At 41.5% G+C, this 19380-nt stretch overlaps 1 protein-coding gene across 5 annotated transcripts in view; it reads right to left on the bottom strand.

Annotated features, from left to right (window-relative positions):
- The window catches only part of ADAMTS18 (ADAM metallopeptidase with thrombospondin type 1 motif 18), a 213898-nt gene that overhangs the window by 93549 nt on the left and 100969 nt on the right, over nucleotides 1-19380 (bottom strand). For all 5 annotated transcript variants that reach the window (XR_009548253.1, XM_060185133.1, XM_007516646.2 and 2 more), the window contains exons 11-12: nucleotides 6560-6655; nucleotides 1444-1592 (exon numbers count right to left, since the gene is read on the bottom strand). Coding sequence is in view for 4 of the 5 variants with exons in the window: in XM_060185133.1 (XP_060041116.1) it covers nucleotides 1444-1592; nucleotides 6560-6655 (245 nt within the window). In the remaining variant the exon portion in view is untranslated. The remainder of the gene's footprint in view (nucleotides 1-1443; nucleotides 1593-6559; nucleotides 6656-19380) is intronic.

Here is a 19380-nt window from a genome sequence, read left to right as displayed (position 1 = left end):
AGATAGCATGCTTATTCAGAAGTATTTCATGCCCGAGGCTCTACAGTCTCAGGTTAAGTACTCAGCACCACCTTAAGCCAGAGCAGTGTTATGTTCCTTCTCTCTCTCTCTCTCTCTCTCTCTCTCTTTCTCTCTCTGTCTCTCATTCTCTCTCTCTCTATCTCTCTCATGAAAAATTATTTTAATTTATTTTTTGCCTACAGGGTTACTGCTGGAGCTTGGTGCCTGCACTACAAACCCACTGCTCCTGGAGGCCATTTTCCCCATTTTGTTGCCCTTGTTTTTGTTACAAATGCTGCTGTTGTTGTTGGATAGGACAGAGAGAAATTGAGAGAGGAGAGGAAGACAGAGAAAGACAGATACCTGCAGACTTGCTTCACTGCTCATGAAGCAACCCTTCTGCAAGTGGGGAGCTAGCTCAAACCAGAATCCTTATGCCAGTCCTTGCACTTTGCGTCATGTGTGCTTAGTTCACTGTGCTATCACCAAGCCCCAGTGCCCCAGTTTTTAAAAAGTTTATGTGACTGACCATCCGAAAGCTACATAGTTCCACAAAAAACAAAAAGGAAGGAAGAAAGGAAGAAAGAAAGAAAGAAGAAAAAACAAGTATTCCTTTTCTATCTCCAAAGCCAATCAAAAATATGCATCTCATGAGTGGTTTCTATGGGAATCAGAGCAATTGAAAGCAATGTTAAAAACACCTTCACTTCCACAAAGTACAACATTACCATATGACCAGGCCAGAGTGCTCACAGGTGACCACTTTCACAATTTCAATCCACAGATGATTTCATCAGTTCTCATATTGTTTTTTTTTTCCAGAAAGCTAAATTAGTATGGGTAGATAGTATGATTATCATACAGCAGCCTTTCATGCCTGAGTCTTTAGAGTTCCCAGGTTCAATCCCTGGTACTACCAAAGTCATAGCTGGAGTGCTTTTGGGAAGGGAAAAAAATAGGCAAACAAAAAACCTGGATTAGGAAACTTTGCATGCAACATGTATTTGGATTTCTGGTTCCTCTTGAGGAGTCAGGCAGATCTGTCAGCACATGGAGATTCTTATGAGGAAAAAGCCAGCATACTTTCTCTAGTTCATCAGTCTGAGATGCTAGCCAAGCTTCCCTGTTCTGCAGCATATGAGCCATTTGGTTGTGGTAGTGTGGCTCTAATTTAGAATCAAAAACTAGCTCAGGCCATTACTGGAGTCCTTGATCTCCATATTCATGTTCATTTTTTCCTTGCTATTTTTTCTGTTTCTGTCAACATGCCTTCCTCAAGAATATAGAGACTTTATGGGCAAAGATCAAAACCTGAAGGAAAGAGCAGGGCACTAAAAAACAGTATGTAAGTGGAATGAGAAGACAAACACAAAACCAGAACTCGGAATGTGGTACAGGCTGAAAGTCAAAGACACAAATTCTGACTTGCTGCCAGAGACTTACTTGGGGTTGTTGCAATCTCTCTCTTGATACTTGACTCCTCCGCCACAAGTTCGGGAACACTCTGACCAGCTTGACCAGGTGGACCACTGGCCATCGACAGGCTGGGGTCCATGCTCCCCAAATTGCACACACTGGCCTTGCCGACACCACTGTAGAAAGCAAGGCCAACATGTTTCCAGTCAGAGACCACCTGGGAAAGTGCAAGGGTGCAGCACCTGCACAGTAACAAGAAAAACCAGTCCTTGGGCAAAGGGGAGGATAAGTGACACCACAGTGGGAGAGGATTCCTTTGTTGGCTGCCTTTTCTCAACATAGGGGAACTCTACCTTTACCACATGGGATTTGAAAGGCTGACATCTAGACAGAGGAGGTATTTATCACCAACAGGTGGGGTGTCTGTAACACTTTCTGTGAACTGTCCAGGTAAAACATGCTGATAAGATTCCAGCCAGCAGCCCAAGGACTCAGTGCTGGTGAAATGACAGCAAAGCCTCTCCCCCACATTTGGAAATAAAGCCACTTAAAAGAAGACTTAAGGCAACCCAAGTTTTATGACATTAATACTCAATTTGTCATTCTGAGCACTTTCTCCTCATAAGGACAGATATACTTTGTAAACTAATGACCTCAAGGAAGCACTGTCAGCTTATACAGCTTACACTTCTAGGTGATATTCCCTGAACTTCTGTCTGTATAAAAAGGTTCCTACTTCAGACCCTCTGATGACTTTGAAATCGCTGAGCATCTTTTGTGAAATGGCTCTGGGTCTCGGATTGCCTAATTATTTGCTAGAGCTAGGACAGAGCTGTATGTTGTGCTATTTCCTTTTATTTTCCTTTCTATTCTGAGTGTTGCTGGTCATCCCTGTCTTTTGGGGGAGAGGAGGCTGCAATGGATCTGGTAGTGACTTTTTTCTTTGCCCTGGAGTGGTGCTTTTATTATGAGTTGAGGTCTGCATGCCTCAGTATTACTGCACTCTTTCTTCAAATCCTCTGCAATTAGATAGAAAAGGGTTGGGGACTGGGATATTCCAGTTTCTTCTGAAGAGTAGGGGTTTGGTTACAGAATTATGGAAGGCTGTTTGACTTTTAAATGTTCCCGTCCCCGGTGATGCATTTGGCTTTGAGGGCTGTTTATTCTGAGGCTTGTGCACTTTGTCTGGGTCAAGACACTTCCTTTCTTCAAATTCTTGCCATGGGCTGATTAATTCTCCTGTTTTTAATTTTTCTCTTCCCTGGATTAGCTGCCATTTCAGAGTTTGCATGAAATCCTAAAATACTGTTAAGAACTTCCAGGGGGCAAGCAATTGGTCATTTGAGGATTCTGTCTTGTCTATCAAGAGCAGGAATCTGAATCTTCTCTACCAGGAATTTCAGGGAATCTCCTGGACTGAGCAAAGTGTGGAAACAAAATAACAGCAGCAGCAGCAACATATAATCAGACAACCAGAAAGAGTTAACAACAGCCAACAAGAATAACAGCAGCCATTGACAGTAACAACAACCAATAATGACAGAACAGTTAGTAACAGGGGCAGCAGCTACAGTCCATAAGGTGCCTGCTCTGTACCCCAAATAGTTAGGAAGTGTTTCATGTGCAGTAAGTAATATAAACCCCATAAAGCACTTAGGAGGTTAATAATTATTGTTTGGGTGAGAGAAGGTTAATAAAGAAATGATCCAGTACTATTTCTAACTTCTATCTGAATAGCTTTACCTGTCTGCTTAGAATCAAACAACTGCTCAAACAGCTACACAAACAGACAAGATCTAAACTCAGTAGCCAAAGTTTCTAAACAGGACACACACACACAAATATACTTTTCATCTTGAAGTCAAATTACAAAACCAATGTGTCTTCATTCTGTTTAATTAATTAATTAATTAATTTTTGCCTCCTGGGTTATTGCTGGGGATCAGTGCCTGCACCATGAATCTACTGCTCCTGGAGGCGATTTTTTTTCCCTTTTGTTGCCCTTGTTGTTGTAGCCTTGTTGTGGTTAGTATTGTTGTTGTTGATGTTGTTCGTTGTTGGACAGGACAGAGAGAAATCGAGAGAGGAGGGGAAGACAGAGAGGGGGAGAGAAAGAGAGACACCTGCAGACCTGCTTTACTGCCTGTGAAGCGACTCCCCTGCAGGTGGGTAGCTGGGGGCTCAAACTGGGATCCGTCTGCCGGTCTTTGTGCTTTGCACCACGTGCGCTTAACCCAACCATTACGCTACTGCCCAACCCCCCATTCTGTTTATCTTAAAAAGTGCCTTCTAGATCTGTTCCAGGTCTTTAATTAATATGACTTTCTTTCATCTCAGATCTTATTCTTAGGTTGCTGACTATTTCATGTCTCTTTAAAATTTGCACAGAAATTAGGAATATATATGCGTATATATATATAGATTTACATAAATATTTATACATGCCAAATCTTCATGTATGTATATAATTTCATACACAAAAGAGATGACACAATTTAATCATTCTACCCATATATACTACCAGAACTGTTTCTAGACTTGGGAAATGCCTTTTATGACAGGCAGTAAGCATAAATCTTGCTTTCCTTACATACATAATTTAGATAAAAGCATTTGGCTTTCACGTCATATCACTGAAGAATCAGGGACTAGAGAGAGATGTAGAAGGATTCAGTCCAAACAAGCAAACATGGAACTATCTCTACTCTGCAAGGCACTTGAGATAACATCATGAGGAGGAGATTGACTTGGCCTTATGGAGGTTACAGTCTAAGGTATAGCCAATGGCATCCTCCAGAGCAGAAAGACAGACAGGAGTATATATGTGAACACAGTAATGATGATGCTGGAACAATAATGAATGGAATTTAGGAGAATGCTTTCTATTGAGGATGACTTTTCAACTGAGGATCCCCCCCACCAATTATGATATGTAACACAGTGTTTTGAGATAATGATGAGGGAATTATATTATGACATTTATTTTTAAATTTATGTATTACTTTGACTAAAATTAATTCAAGTTTGATCCATGGGCAGTTTAGTCTATGAGGAACTAGGTCCTGGGTATATTTATGTAATACATCTTAAGTTTATACCATTTAGCAACACTAACCTTTTCTTGTATACCCTCTTATGCTGTTGCTTTCTTAACAAAAATGCCCACTAGTCTTCAGTTTTAAGTTTCGATACTTTACAAATTAAAGTGACTTGAGTAGTACTTATATTTTCAATTAATTAATTGTATCATCACAGCTAAGATACTCCTATATTTACACTTTCAATAAGAACCCTTGGGGCCAGGTGGTGGTGCACCTGGTTAAGCACACACACTACAGTGCACAAGGATCTGGGTTCAATCTCCTGGTCCCCACCTGTAGGGGGGCAAATTTAACAAGTGGTGCAGCAGGTCTGCAGGTGTCTCTCTGCCTCTCTCCCTCTCTATCTCTTCCTCCCCTCTCAATTTCTCTGTCTCTATCCAACAATAAAAAAAATTTAAATCCTCCAGATTTCTTTTAAAAGTACATTTGATTTAAGTTGAACATAATCTCACAAATAAGAAAATTATTCTTTAAAAAGTCAACAAGTATTGCTTTGAAAAATGCCTTAACACATGTCAGAAAATATTTTCTGAACACATTTTCTTGTCTTTGTCTCTGTTTTTAGTGCTATTTTCTCACCATAAACCTTTTTCTCATCTAAAGAACTTTAATTCAAAATTCCAACTACCACTGATGTTCAACATTGGAATTTGTTCTAATGTATATATATAGTCCCCAAGAAGATCATTCCTCATTCACTGGAACCCCAGAGCAACCCTGTGTGCAAAAAGATATGTTTTGAAAAACAAAGTAGGAGTTACAGGTTTCTGTACAGTTCTCCCCACTATACTGAAATCTTGAAGACAGAGGACTGAGTCTGATTGATATCTGTAAAACTCCACACCACCACCAGCCTCCTGTCCCTTGTATGTAGCAGTCATTCAATTATTATGGAATTGAATTCATTTAAAATAACAAAGTCTAGATGGGACTGTGCTGCCCTGAGAAAGCTAGTGGTGTGATAAAGATCGGTGACATCAAGTGCGGTCTCAATACTGGCAAATCCTCCATTACAGTCTTCTCAGGGAACACCCCAAATCCAGACCATTTATTGTTACCTCAACTATACACGTCTCTACTGGGAAAGGGAAGAAAAACAGGAACTAGCATATGAGAGGTTTTCATTCAAAACAAAGAAATATCCCATTCTCTCCCGTGAAGAAAATTGTTACTAGGATTATAGTAGTTTGCTAGCTGAAGGACCTCTGGCATAGCCTAGGAGGAGAGGTGGATTACCCCTGAAGAGGAAAAGTCACTGCAAATGACCACTGAGTATTTTAGAAACTCAGTGACAGGTCCTATGAGGTGGGGCAGCTGAGGTGTTTGTGAGGAAGAACAGTCCTTTGCTGCTAAAGGGATATCTGCTCTGTGATATTTATTCAAGTTGAATCAATTTAACATGCATATATATATGCATTATATATATATATATATATATATATATATATATATATATATATATATATATAAAATGAAGCCTAATTTATTAAAATATAAGCATTTTTCCCACCACTGGGCTTCACTATTGGGATGATTTTTTTTTAATAGAGGGAGAAAGAGAGAAAGAGAATGAAAGGGAGAGGGAGAGGCAAAAACAAAGAGGGGGAAGAGAGGGTGGGAAGAGTGAAGGTGAGGGGGGAGAGAGAGAGAGAGTGAGAGAGTGAGAGAGAGAGAGAGAGACACCAAAGATTCCTCCAATGTGGTGAGGGCCAGGTTCAAGTCTGGACTGTGTGCATGACAAAGCTGGTGCACTATACAGGAGTGCTATTTCACCAGTCCAAGTTTATTCTATTTTATTTAAGAGAGAAAAAAATAGTCAAAAGGAAAATCATTCTTAAATAATCCAGCTAGCTGCATTGTAATTAGCATGGAGTTTTATAGTCATTGCTAAATAATGCTGGTTAATTTAAAGAGAAGTCAGAAAATAGATGCAACTAAGGCCTTCTGTTCTAAGGTCAGAGCACAAACAGTGTATGTGTGTGTGTGGGGTCTATGTCTTTATCATGTTTAAAGAACTGAAAAACAGCATATATGCAGCTTACCTTACTCAAGCCACACTCGGTTCCTTCTGCCGCAGGCATGTACTTGGTCTCACACCTGTGACCCATTCGGTGGCACCAAAGTGATTTACAAATGTCCTGGAAGGGAAGAAGGGGCTGGTGAAAGATATGACATTATAGATAGACACACAAATATTCAAAACTTTTGCACACAATATTATACTTCGAGGGGTTCAAAATGAGATCAGTGACCCAGGAAATAGAGTCAAATAAAGTTGGGAGTAGCAAAGTAAACAGTGTTATGTTTTAGTGAAAGTTTGAGTAGATGGTCTCCCCATCACTTGCATATTCATGTGTGTTACTGGGAGGTAACAGCAGTTAACACAAGAAAAGTTGACCATGGTGGTGGTGGGGGGATTGGGTGGTAACACACTAGGCTAAGCTGCCGGGAGCCAAAACCTTAGCTAAGTCTCTCGCATAACCGGTGAGCGGACATTCTGATCATTGGAACTGTAATTACCATCTAACTGTTTGGAAAATTGTTCACCCACCTACCTCCCCCCACTACCTTAGCAGAACTTCCTCATGGTGTGTGCTTAAAATGCGGTTGCAAAATAAAATTTTCAGAGCTTGATCAGAAACCTGTCTTGCTCTCGTTCTTCGTGTCTCTTGTCCCCTCCATTCTCTCGCCCCCTACCCTAGGTTTCCGTCGATAACCCCGCAGGCTGGGGCACTAAGCGTCCAAAGTGCGAGACACAGGGATCCTGGTTCAAGCCCCTGGCTTCCCACCTGCAAGGGGGTTGCTTCACAAGCAGTGAAGCAGGTCTGCAGGTGTCTATCTTTCTCTCCACTTCTCTGTCTTCTCCTCCTCTCTCAATTTCTCTCTGTCCTATCTAATAACAGCAGCAGCAGCAACAATAACAATGGAAGAAGGATGGCTACCAGAAAGGAGCAGTGGATTTGTAGTACAGGCACAGAGCCCCAGGATAACCCTGGAAGCAAAAAAAAAAAAAAAAAAAAGAAAGAAAGAAAGAAAGAAAGAAAAGTTGATATGTATTGCACCAAAGTAAAAGAATATGTGGGGTGGGGGTGGGGGGTGGGATTCAGGTCCTGAAAGACAGAGGAAGACCTGGGAGGGGGTCTGAACTGTTATGTGGGAAACGGAGAAATGTTACACATGTACACACTATTGTATTTTATTTTACTGTTGATTGTAAACCTTAATTCCCCAGTAAAGAAATTAAATTAAGAAAAGAAGAGGAGGAGGAGGAGGAGGAGGAAGAAAAGTTGACCTTCAACAAAGATATTAGGTTTCTTCTTTTCTTAAGAATCTGGATAAGGATAAGAATATGATGGTAATAATAACAATAAGAACATAAGTAAGAACCACAGTGGAGGGGCCAGGTACCTGGTTAAGCACACATATCACCATACACCCAGGTTCAAGTCCCCACTCCCCACCTGCAGGGGGTATACTTCACAAGCAGTGAAGTATACTTCACTGTCTTCTCTCTGTATTCTCTCTGTCTCTTGTCTTTCTCCCTTTATATCTCCCCACCCCTCTCAATTTCTCTTTATCCTGTCAAATGTAGTAAGAAAAAAAAGGTAAAAAAAAAAAAAAGGGCCTCTAGAAGGCATGGATTTGTCATAATAACCCTGGTGGGGGAAAAAAAACAACAACAGTGAGGGGGAAGCAACCCAAGTCTGGAATATGTTAAGTCAGCTAAGTCAGAAAGATAACGATGAGTATGGGATGTTCCCACTCATCAACAAAAGTTGAGAAAGAAGAACAGAAAGGGAAACTAAAAGCAGTATCTGATTAAATCGAGAGCAGGGCACCAATGTAAAAACACTGTGGTGAAGGGGAGGGTGGCCATTGGGCTTCCCGGCACGGTGGAGGGTGGGGGTGCGGGGGTGGGTGGTGGGGATGGGACAGTCTTTTGGTGCTGCGAGTAGTGTTTATGTACAACCCTATTAAAGTGTAAACATTATATAAACCACTATTTAATTAATATGAGAGGCGGAAAACTGATGATATGTCTAGAACTTCTTAAAACACACACTGAGTCTTTTTAATACATAGGCTGTCTTTGATATGTTCTCTCCCAAAAGCCTAGACCAGGGAGAACAGAAGCAACTGACAGCACAGCTATATACAAGATGCTGGGTACTATACCCCAAACCCTATCAAAGGGACTCTCCAAAGTTAACCCAATCACCGAATAATGTGATGATAACAATAACTATCCATTGTCTTCTTGAACCCTAAGACAATAGGAACCTCACATTTCCACTATAGAGCCTATATTTTCCCCAGTGCTGGAATCTTAGGGTGGGGCCCACTTTTCTGCATGCTGCTCTCAATTCAAATCAAATAATATTGCACCCACGGATCACAACCTAATCAACACAATGAGTGCCACCCCAGCATGCTTCACTTCAGACTGTGACCAGAGACTTCAGGTGTGTAATGACAACCCTTCAGCTTCATCACTCGGGTGAGACCTTTCCTTTCATAGTATTCTCTAATTCCATTCCAGGTGTTCTACTCCCCAATAAAGTCCCCAAACCTAGATATAGTCCAGGTCCCCTGAGATAGAGCACATGTTCACCCGTGCCCATAAACTAGGGGAAAAATATATACCTGAAAGCAGAAGTACACAAGAGCATGCAGGGAATACCCCCAACACTTCATCTGCACTATTACAGTCTTTAGGTCCATGATTGTTCAACAATTTGTTTGGCTTTGTATGTTAACTCTCTTTTCAGCCACCAGGTTCTGGATGCTAACCAGACTTCCCTGGACAGACAACCCCATCAATGTGTACTGGAGTGCCACTTCCTCAGAGCCCCACCCTACTAGGGAAAGTGAGAGGCAGACTGGGAGTATGGATCAACCAATCAATGCCCATGTTCAGCAGGGAAGCAATTACATAAGCCAGACCTTCCACCCTCTGCAACCCACAAGGACCCTGGATCTATACTCCCAGAGAGATAGAGAATGGGAAGGCTATCAGGGGAAGGGGTGGGATGTGGAGATCGGGTTATGGGAATTGTGCGGAATTGTACCCCTCTTATTCTATGGTTTTGTTAATGTCTCCTTTCTAAAATAAATAAAAAAAAGAAAAGAAAAAAAGAAAGAAAGGGAGGAAAGAAGGAAGGAAGGGAGGGAGGGAGGGAGGAAGGGAAAGATATTCTACTCTTATGGATTAGAAGAATTAACATTGTTAAAATGACCATTGAACCTAGAGCAATATACAAGTTTTCATGCAGTCCCTATACATGTCTCATTGAATTTCATTCAGGGAATAGAACAAAAGCTAAAGAAGTGTATCTGGAACTAGAAAACATCCAAAATTGCCAAAGCAATCCCAAGAGAAAAAAGAACGAAAAAAGAGGAATCATGCTTCCAGATCTCTAATGATATTACAGGGCTACTACAATCAAAACATGGTACTGGGATAAAAACAGATACACAGGCCAGTGGAATAGACTTGAGGGCCCAGAAGCAAGCCCTCATCCCTATGGACAACTAATTCATGACTAATTCATTGTCGCTGTCGACCCGCGACAATGACACGGACACCAGAGTCTCCTTCCTCAATTTTTTTTTTATTTCCTTCTTATGGCCACCTTAAATACCTTTCACTGTTACATAGTCAGCCAATGAGCATTAAGCAAGCATGCAGCATTCATAGATCATGCAGCCTTCTACCAATCATAAAACAGTTCAGGTGTACAGCACACAGTCTGTTCAGTTGGATCGTCCAACTTCCACAAAGTTGTTTACCACTTTACTGGTTTAGCCACCACGTGGCCGGCGCCATCTTAGGGGCGTGATGTGCAGTGTCATTATGGCTCCCGACAAAATGGGGCTCCAGGACATTAAGTGGAGGAAAAGGAGTCTTCTAAGTAAGTGATGCAGGGAAATTTGGGTTGAAATGTACAGAAGAGTAAAACACAATCACCACATGCCACCATATACAATTTCAAATTAATGAAAGGCTTAGACATGAGATCAGAAACCATCAAATATACAGAAAAAAACACTGACATTCTATAATGTTTGCTTCAAAAATGTTTTTGAAGATTTGAGTGTAATAGCAGGCAACAAAAGTAATTGTTCTCATCTGACAACAGTCTTGTAAAACATTATTCCCTTAATACAATAAAAAATGCACTGTTTTAAGTCACAAAGTCTGGGGAAATTGACTACAATAAACTAGGAAACTAATATCATTGCAAAGACCATTTGGTGGTGGGCATTGGGTTATAATCAGATGTCGTTGACAGGTTCTTGAAAACTGCAACTTTAAGAAAAAATGACACAGAATGAAACCAGGTCCTTGAATAGCAAATTTGCTCAAAGTTGGGTAGGAGGTTTTTCTCATCTATGTTGTAACAACAGTCTGTCATCTGCTATACTTCCTTGCATAAATATATTCTTAGGACGAAACCAAGCAAGTTATTGACACTTGCAAATCTGTAAAATCATGCAACTGGTAAGTGACAAAAGCAGGACTCCAGCAGGCCCATAGCAGGGTCCAAGTTCCTGATCACTGCTCCTGACCTAGGTTTGTCATTAACAAATGCGGGAGTTCTGGACTTGGTGGGTGGGGGTGGGGGTGGGGGTGGGTGGATGGCACAATGGATACAGTGTTAGACTCTCAAGCATGAAGTCCTGAGTTCAATTTCTGGCATAGCTATGAACCAGAGAAAAGCTCTGGTTCTCTCTCAGTTTGGCTCAGATGACTACCTAGTCTCTAACTGCTTCAGAGTAAAGCCTAGATTTGAGATTTTTGTCTTGTTTTGTTTTTTATTGCCACTAGGATTATTGCTGAGGTTCAGTGTTGGGGGCTGGCACTACAAATCCACTGCTCCTAATGGTTGTTTTTTTTCCTGTCTCTCTCTTTTTTCTTTTAGCTCGGTCAGAGAGAAATTGAGAGAGGAGGGGGAAATAGAGGGAGAAAAAGATAGACACCTGCAGACTGGCTTCACCTCTTGTGAAGCATCCCCCCTGCAGATGGGGAGCAGCAGAGGCTTTAACCCAGGTTCTTTGCACATTGTTATATATGTGCCTCACCAGATGCACCACCACCTGGCCCCTGACTTGAGAGCCTTTCCAGCCAAGGATCCATAAGACACTCCCAGACTTGCACAGCTCTCGTGGGATTCTTTTCCTCAGTGCTACACAGTAACTCCACCATTCCTGGAGACTATTATTATCATTAGTGATTTAACATTGGTTTACAAAATTACAAGATAACAGGGGTACAATTCCACATTATTTCCACCACCAGAGTTCTGTATCCCCATTCCTTCCATTGGAAATTGCAATGATTAGCCAAGGTCACAGACACGGATTGACTATCTTTCCTTTTCTTGTTTCTTTTCTTTTCTCTCTCACTTTTTCCTTCCTTCCTTCCTTCCTTCCTTCCTTCCTTCCTTCCTTCCTTCCTTCCCTCCTTTTTTATTTTCACCAGGGTTATTGCTGGGGCTTGGTGCCAGCACTATGAATCAACTGTACCTGGTGGCAATATTTTTCCTTTCTTTCTCTATTTTCCTAATTGGATAGACAGAAATTAATAGGTGAGGGGTAGACAGAGAGAAAGAAAGAAGAGAAAGGTAGAAGAGAGAAAGAAAGTCACCTGAAAACCTACTTCACTGCTTCTGAAGTACCCCCCACCCACATGTGGGGGGGAGTGGGGACTTGAACCTGGAATTTTGTGCATAGTAATGTATGTGTTCAACCTGGTGCACCCCCTGCCCCCCCTTGACTATTATTTCTATGTCTGTCTGTCTGTCTGCCAGCCTATGTATCTATCTATCTATCTATCTATCTATCTATCTATCTATCTATCTATCATTTTCCTATAATCCTGCCTTTTCTTCCTTTCTAAGTCACACCTATACCTATTACTACTTCTGAGTGTCTTTCCTTTTTACATTGTTTTCTTTCTGTGTCCTGGTGGAACTGAAGTTCAGAACCCTCTAGTCATCTTCCCCTAGCATTTCCCACCCACTTACCTGGGAATATGAATCAAAATTCTTTATGGGTTGCATTGGTGGGAGTTCTGGCTTCTGTACTTGCTTCTCTGCTGGACATGGGTGTTGGCAGGTCAATCCATACCCCCAGTCTGTTTCTATCTTTCCCTAGTGGGGTACTGAAGACTTTTTTTTTATGTGATGAAGGGTGAGACACAGAGACAGAAAGAGAGAAAGAAGGAGAGATGCTTGCAGTACTGCTTCACCACTTGTGAAACTCCCCACCAACAGGTAGAGCCTGGAGAGTTAACCCCAGGTTTTTGTACATGGTAATGTGTGCAGTCTACTGGGTGTACCACCCCAGGACCCGAAGGATTTATTTGCTCACACTAGAAAGAGTGAAGGGAGAACAACAGAGCAAACCCAGGACCTCATGCTTCTAAGTCCAAAGCTCTAGCCCCTGTGCCACTTCCCAGGCCACATCTCTGTGTACAGCTTACATTATGTCACCCTGGGTCTGACAGGAAGGCTTTTGTGTGGAAGAAGGGCAATTAGATTTAAGGAAGTGAGGCAACCTTTGTACAAGTAAAGTCACACTTAGAAAGGCCTTCAAAATTAAATGATTGTCCTCTAAAAGCCAGAGGAAAAGCCAAAATCCAAACCTGTGGTGTATGTGGCAGTCACCAAAGAGATCGGAGGATAGACCAAAGCCAAGAATGCCCATATTCCATAGCCAATACCAAGCTTAGGGATCAAGGAAAGGGTATCAAGGGGGACAAAGGAATAAAGTGAAACACAGCAACTCAAGTGAAATAAGACAGGCCACATGGACATGTTATTTCTTTTGCGGTGAAGTACAGAAGTCAAACATAATTATAGCCAACTACATGCTTGGTAGCCATAAAAGCCCTCTGAGAAAGCTCCTTTTCAAAGTAAACAGAAATAGGAGTTTGCACCTTTTTTTTTTTTTGACCCAACATGTTCAACTAAGTTTTCCTTATCTGTAATTTCCTAGACTTAAGTCATCATTTCAGGGAAAAAAGATATAACCACAGAGACTCCAACGTCTCATATTGCCTGAATGCAATTTTTTTTTTTAAGCAAAAAAGCTTCACACTGTACATTATAGTCTTGTCACTGCTGGGTCACCATTTTTGGTGATATTCTAAAAAATTATTCCTTTTAGCAAAATGCCAGAGGCTCAAATGTTAATGGCCTTGGCAAATACAAATTTATTGTTCAGAGTTCTCCAACTCAATAATACCCTGAAGCTTCTAGTTATTCAAGCTAGACTCCCTACCCCTAACTTATTACTGACTCTTCTCTTTTTCCCAATATTCTCTCAGGAAAATCTTCTACTAGATCTGTAAATTACATTGGGACCATCTTCAAGATATTTCCAGAATCCAAACAATTATTACCACCACTCTTGATGCTACCACTCTATTCCAAAACATAACACCTATGTGTTACCATCCACCTTACATGTGTCCAACTTCTACTATCCCTCCATTCCTTCCTAGTTTACTCTTAACAAAGTCACTATAGCTGCTCTGTCAGCCACTAATGGCATTTGACAATTTACTGTGACTTTAAAACTTTACTCCTTCAAGCACACCATCCACATTTCAAGTTCTCAATAAGTCATATGACTCATGTCTAATATATTGCATGACAAAGAACATCTCCACTATTACAGGCCATTCTCTTAGACAGCATTGAGTTAGAACAATTCTTTCAAATCAGGTCAATCAGATCACGTCACTTTAGTGTTCAAGTTACCTTTATTGCTCTTGTAACCTAAAAGTATTCCCCTTACTCACTCTGCTCTAGCACCTCATTTCTCAGCTGACCTACAAGTATCTCTAGATTTCTCCAAACTTGGCTGTTCTATTTTCCCAGTTCTGAATAATTGACTCTCTCCTGCCTTGAGACTTTCCTAAATTTCCCGTTGGGACCTCACTAGTGCAATCAGTCATCATCATCTTAGCCTCCTAATGACCCTTACCACTTTATCTTTACTAAGTACTTATGATGTTCTAATTTACTACATCACTTTTTATTTTTTATTTATTGTGCCTTCACTGTGCTCTCTCCCATGCCAGTTAGAAAGTTAATGCTACAGAGATAGGCAACTTTGTTTCTCACTATCACCAAGAATAGTGCCTGCAACAAAGCAGGGTTCTGTTCACCTCTCCAGAGCCCTACCCTTCTAGGGAAAGATAGAGACAGGCTGGATATATGGATCAAGCGGTCAATGTCCATGTAAAGCAGAGAAGCAATTATAGAAGCTGGAACGCTTTCCTTCTGTACCCCCCCAAAAAATTTTGATCCATATTCCCAGAGGGGGAAAGTGTTAAGGGAAGATGACCAGAGGGCTCTGAACTCCAGTTCTACCAGGATCTGGAACATTTTATGACCAGAAACCTTTTTTTTCTTTTTCTACCACTGAAAAAGATGCTGGAGAACCCTTGAGGAAATCAGGGGTTGTTTTCCTTATCTGAGAGGGAAGAGAAAAAAGAAAGACACCTGGAATTGTAATAGGTGTAGGTGTGGCTTAGAAAGGACCTGAAGGGGGCCAGGTGGTGTCACACCTGGTTGAGTGCATGTTACAATGCTCAAGGACCTAGGTTTAAGGCCTGGTCCCCCACCTGTAGGGGGAAAGCTTTGCAAGTGGTGAAGCAGTGCTGTGTCTCTCTATCACCCCCTCCCCTCTCAATTTCTGGTTGTCTCTACCTAGTAAATAAATAAATAAATAAAGATAATTAGAAACAAAGGAAGGAAATGAAGGCAGTGGCTTACAAGTGAATAATTATTTTATTTATTGTGCTCCTAGGGAAAGACAGGCTGGGGGTATGGGTTAACAAGCTAGTATCCATGTTCAGCAGAGAAGCAGCTACAAATTCCAGAACTCCTTCCTTCTGCATCCCCAAAAGAATTTTGGTACATACTCTCAGAGTCAGACACTGTTTCTCTTATTTGAGAGGGAAGAGGGAAAAGGAGAGACATCTAGAAGTTGTAGTATGTATAAGGAAGTGAAGGTGGACCTTCCAGACACCAAGTTGCAGATGCTATGCTACCATGATTGATCTTGACTTCTCTGGGCAGATGACCTCACCAGTATGCCCTGGAACTTTGTCTCTCCAGAGCTCTGGCCCACTAGAGAAAGACAGAAACAGGCTAGGAGTTTGGATTGACCTGCCAATACCCAAGTCCAGTGAAGAAGCAATTACAGAAGCCAGAACTCCTACCTTCCACATGCCAAAAACAACCTTGACCCATACTCTTAGAAGGGGAGAAGTGATAGGAGGAAGAAGTTAAGAGGGCTTTGAACTACAGCTCCATCAGCACCCGGGAAGAGAGGGAAAAAAGAGAGGGACATATGGAAGTAGCAATGTTGTCACGAGTGGTTTGGAGGGAGAGACTTGTTTAGGAAGAAAAAGGGGGGAATTGTGTACAAATGTAGACAAACAGTTGTAGAGATGATGGGTGGTTCATGTCTACAACCTTAGGGGAACTGCGGTGGTTTGCAGTACTGGGTGACTTAAGATTCAGGGTTAGATAGCATAATGGTTATGCAGCTACTCTCATGCCTGAGGCTCCGAAGTCCCAGGTTCAATCTCCTGCACCACAATAAGCCAGCACTATGCAGTGCTCTGGTGTTTCTTCTGTGTCTTTCTCTCTCTGTATCTCTCTCAAAAATAAAATAAATAAAATACCTTTTTAAAAAAGATTCAGAAAGCTGGTGGTGGGAATGGAGTGGATTTATATCTTCATTGACATATAATTTTGTAAATGAATATTAAATCACTAATAAAACATTTTTAAAAAGGAAGTGAAAGCAGGGCAGTACAGGTGAATAAAAATGGGATATATACATATGCATATATTCAATCCTTATCTATGATCTTGGGAGAACTATGGCAATTACTGGAGGGGGATAGGCACACAGAACTCTGCTGGTAGGAATATTGTGGAATTATACCCTTACTATCTTATAATCTTGTAAATCACTATTAATTCACTAATAATTTTTTTTAAAAATTACTTTATTATAGAAAATAGTCTTCACATGTAATAAAGATAATGAAATCATTAATAAAAATCTCAAGAATAAAAAGAAGAAAAAATCTGGAACAAGCTGGCAAATTGATAAAGAGAGAAAAAAAATGCTACTACTACAAATTTCCACTAAATTCTTTCACTGCATTTAAGACAATTCTGTACGGCAGGTGCAATTGCTGACTTCAAAGTTGCTCATGAAAAAAGGAAAAAAGAAAAAAGTTCAGGCAAGTTAAATAAATCCCCCGAGATTACTTCAGCAACTAAGTGTCTAGTTGGTCTGGATTCACATCTACTTATTTTAACCCTACTGCCCAAACTTTTAAGTTAAGCAATGATTAAAAAATTAATACTAAACAACTAAACTATCTACATTTGTCATGGGAACCAACAACAATGGGTTAAAATAAAGACTGATTACACATGCATTCATTAATATTATACAAATTCTATTGATTTACCATTGGTAATAAACCTGTCTTTTTGGTTTGTTCAAGTAATATAGAACCACTATCTGGATTAACAATTCATTTTCTCAGACACTTTAAAATGAACAGAGGTTCAGTCTCATATGTCAAAAACACAGAAAATCTGAGCTAAGCGGAAGAGATAAAAGAAGATAGGTGATAAAAAACCTCAGTTGTTTGCATTTCCCACAGACACTGGTTCCTGTTGATACTATGAGAATTATTTTCATTTTAAAGGCTTTTTTTTTTTTTTTTCATGGGCATCTACCCACTAGGCAACCTGCCTCTCCAAGAGGCACAGAGAAAGAAACTGACAGTAAGGAGATACAGCTAAACAGTAAAGACAGGATAATGAAGATCTGAAAGTAAATTCCAGCCTCTTGTGCTGCTGGACATGCACAACAATGTTCAGACCAACAGCATCAAGAGATTTTGCTGTTTTGAAACCCTTTTTATTTCAAGTCAGACAGGGAGCTAACTAGCTATGATCCTCATAGGTGTAAGTTAAGAACAATACTGAAAACCAGGTTGTGAGAGGGCCAGGCGGTGGTGCAATGGGTTAAGCACACTTGCCGCGAAGTGCAAGGATGGGAGTAAGGATCTGGGGTTCCAGCCCCCTGCTGCCCACTTGCAGGGGTGTCACTTCACAAGCCATGATGCAGGTCTTCAGGTGTTTATCTCCTGCTTCCCTATGATCCCCTCCTCTCTCAATTAACCTCTGTTCTATTCAACAATGATAGCAATAACAACAACAACAATGATAAACAACAAGGGCAACAAAAGGGAAAAATAGCTTCCAGGAGCAGTGGATCCTTAGTGTAGGTACCGAGCCCTAGCAATAACTCTGGAGACAAAAAACAAAAAAAACAAAAAACGTTAAGAAAGAAAAAGGAGTTGGTGTATTGTACCAAAGTAAAATACTCTGGAATGGTGTGTGTGTGGGAGGGGTGGTGGTGGGAAGGGGAGTACAGGTCCAAAAAGGATGACAGAGGACCTAGTGGGGGTTGTACTGTTATGTGGAAAACTGAAAAACGTTATGTACAAACTATTGTATTTACTATTGAATGTAAAACATTAATCCCCCAATAAAGAAATAAAAAAAGAAAAAAAAAAGAAAAAGCCAGGTTATGGAAAATGATACTCTACATTGAGGACCCACCAGCCAGCCAATCCTCACTTCTGAGTCTCATGTCTTATACAAGCTCTCAATAGTCCCCCAGCTATTCCTAACTCTGTGCTTTTCCTCATTTGATTTTATCTTCTGATCTTGAATTTCAATTTCTCTTTGCTCTGGTTCCCACGGGAGACTGTCACACTGAGAGGGTACTTTTAAAACTCATCTAGACAGTTTCCAGAAAAATGGATGCTTTAAGAATGGTTGTTTAAGCCCAGCACATTGCCCTGTTGTTAAAATTCGGAGGCTCCAGCTGGCCGGGCTAGCTTCACGGGCAGGTAACAGAGACTGGAGGACACATGGCTGGGCAGGGAAGCTGTATTTCTTTTTTCAGGAACCACGATTCATAAACTAAACCAAACTAATCACCAAACAGAACTCTGCTGCCTCCTTCTCCTGCGGGGGCGCCAAGAACTCTCTAACTCTGTCACTCTGGAACTCTCTCGGGGTTCCTTGGGGCGGGGACAAGCGGGCCCGCGAAAACTAGCAGGACTGAACCAATTTTCTTGGCAGGGGGAGAGCATACAACAATTCCTGAAAAGGATGCAGGAGAGTTTTGTTTGGTGATTAGTTTGGTTTAGTTTATGAATCGTTGTTTCTGAATAAAGAAATACAGCTTCCCTGCCCAGCCGTGTGTCCTCGAGTCTCTGTTACCCACCCGTGAAGCTAGCCCGGCCTGCTGGAGCATCGGAATTTTAACAACAAATGGTGCCCACATGGACCTGACCTGCGCATTTCTCAGATAAGTGAAGACAATTTGGCTGCCTATGTACTATGGCCTTCTCTTCTGCTTGTGAAGAGATCTCCAAAGGTCTCTGCTCTTTTTTCATGAGACTGTTTTGCTGTTTCTGGAACATTTATCTCTGGACCACTCTTTGGTTTCCACTTGCTCGGGTGCACTCAGAACAGCCAGCGGAGTCAGGAAGAGCCAGCGGGCAAAAGGCGAGGCACGGAGCTGCCTTTTCCACCTGGTGGAGCAGCCAGCCAGCCGGCTGCGCCCAGACAACCCCACGCACCGCGCCCGCAGCCCCGCAGCCCGCAGGAGCCCGACATTAGCACACAGGAGCCCGACGACGCCAGCACTCAGGAGCCCGATGCCACCACGCTGGAGTCCGATGCCAACATGCTGGAGCCCGATGCCAACACACAGGAGCCCAATGCCAACACGCAGGCCA

The sequence above is a fragment of the Erinaceus europaeus genome, chromosome 2, assembly GCF_950295315.1.
Source record: "Erinaceus europaeus chromosome 2, mEriEur2.1, whole genome shotgun sequence".
NCBI lineage: Eukaryota > Metazoa > Chordata > Mammalia > Eulipotyphla > Erinaceidae > Erinaceus > Erinaceus europaeus.
Note: the sequence above shows the minus strand (reverse complement) of the source record. Positions and strands in the feature narration are given on the sequence as shown.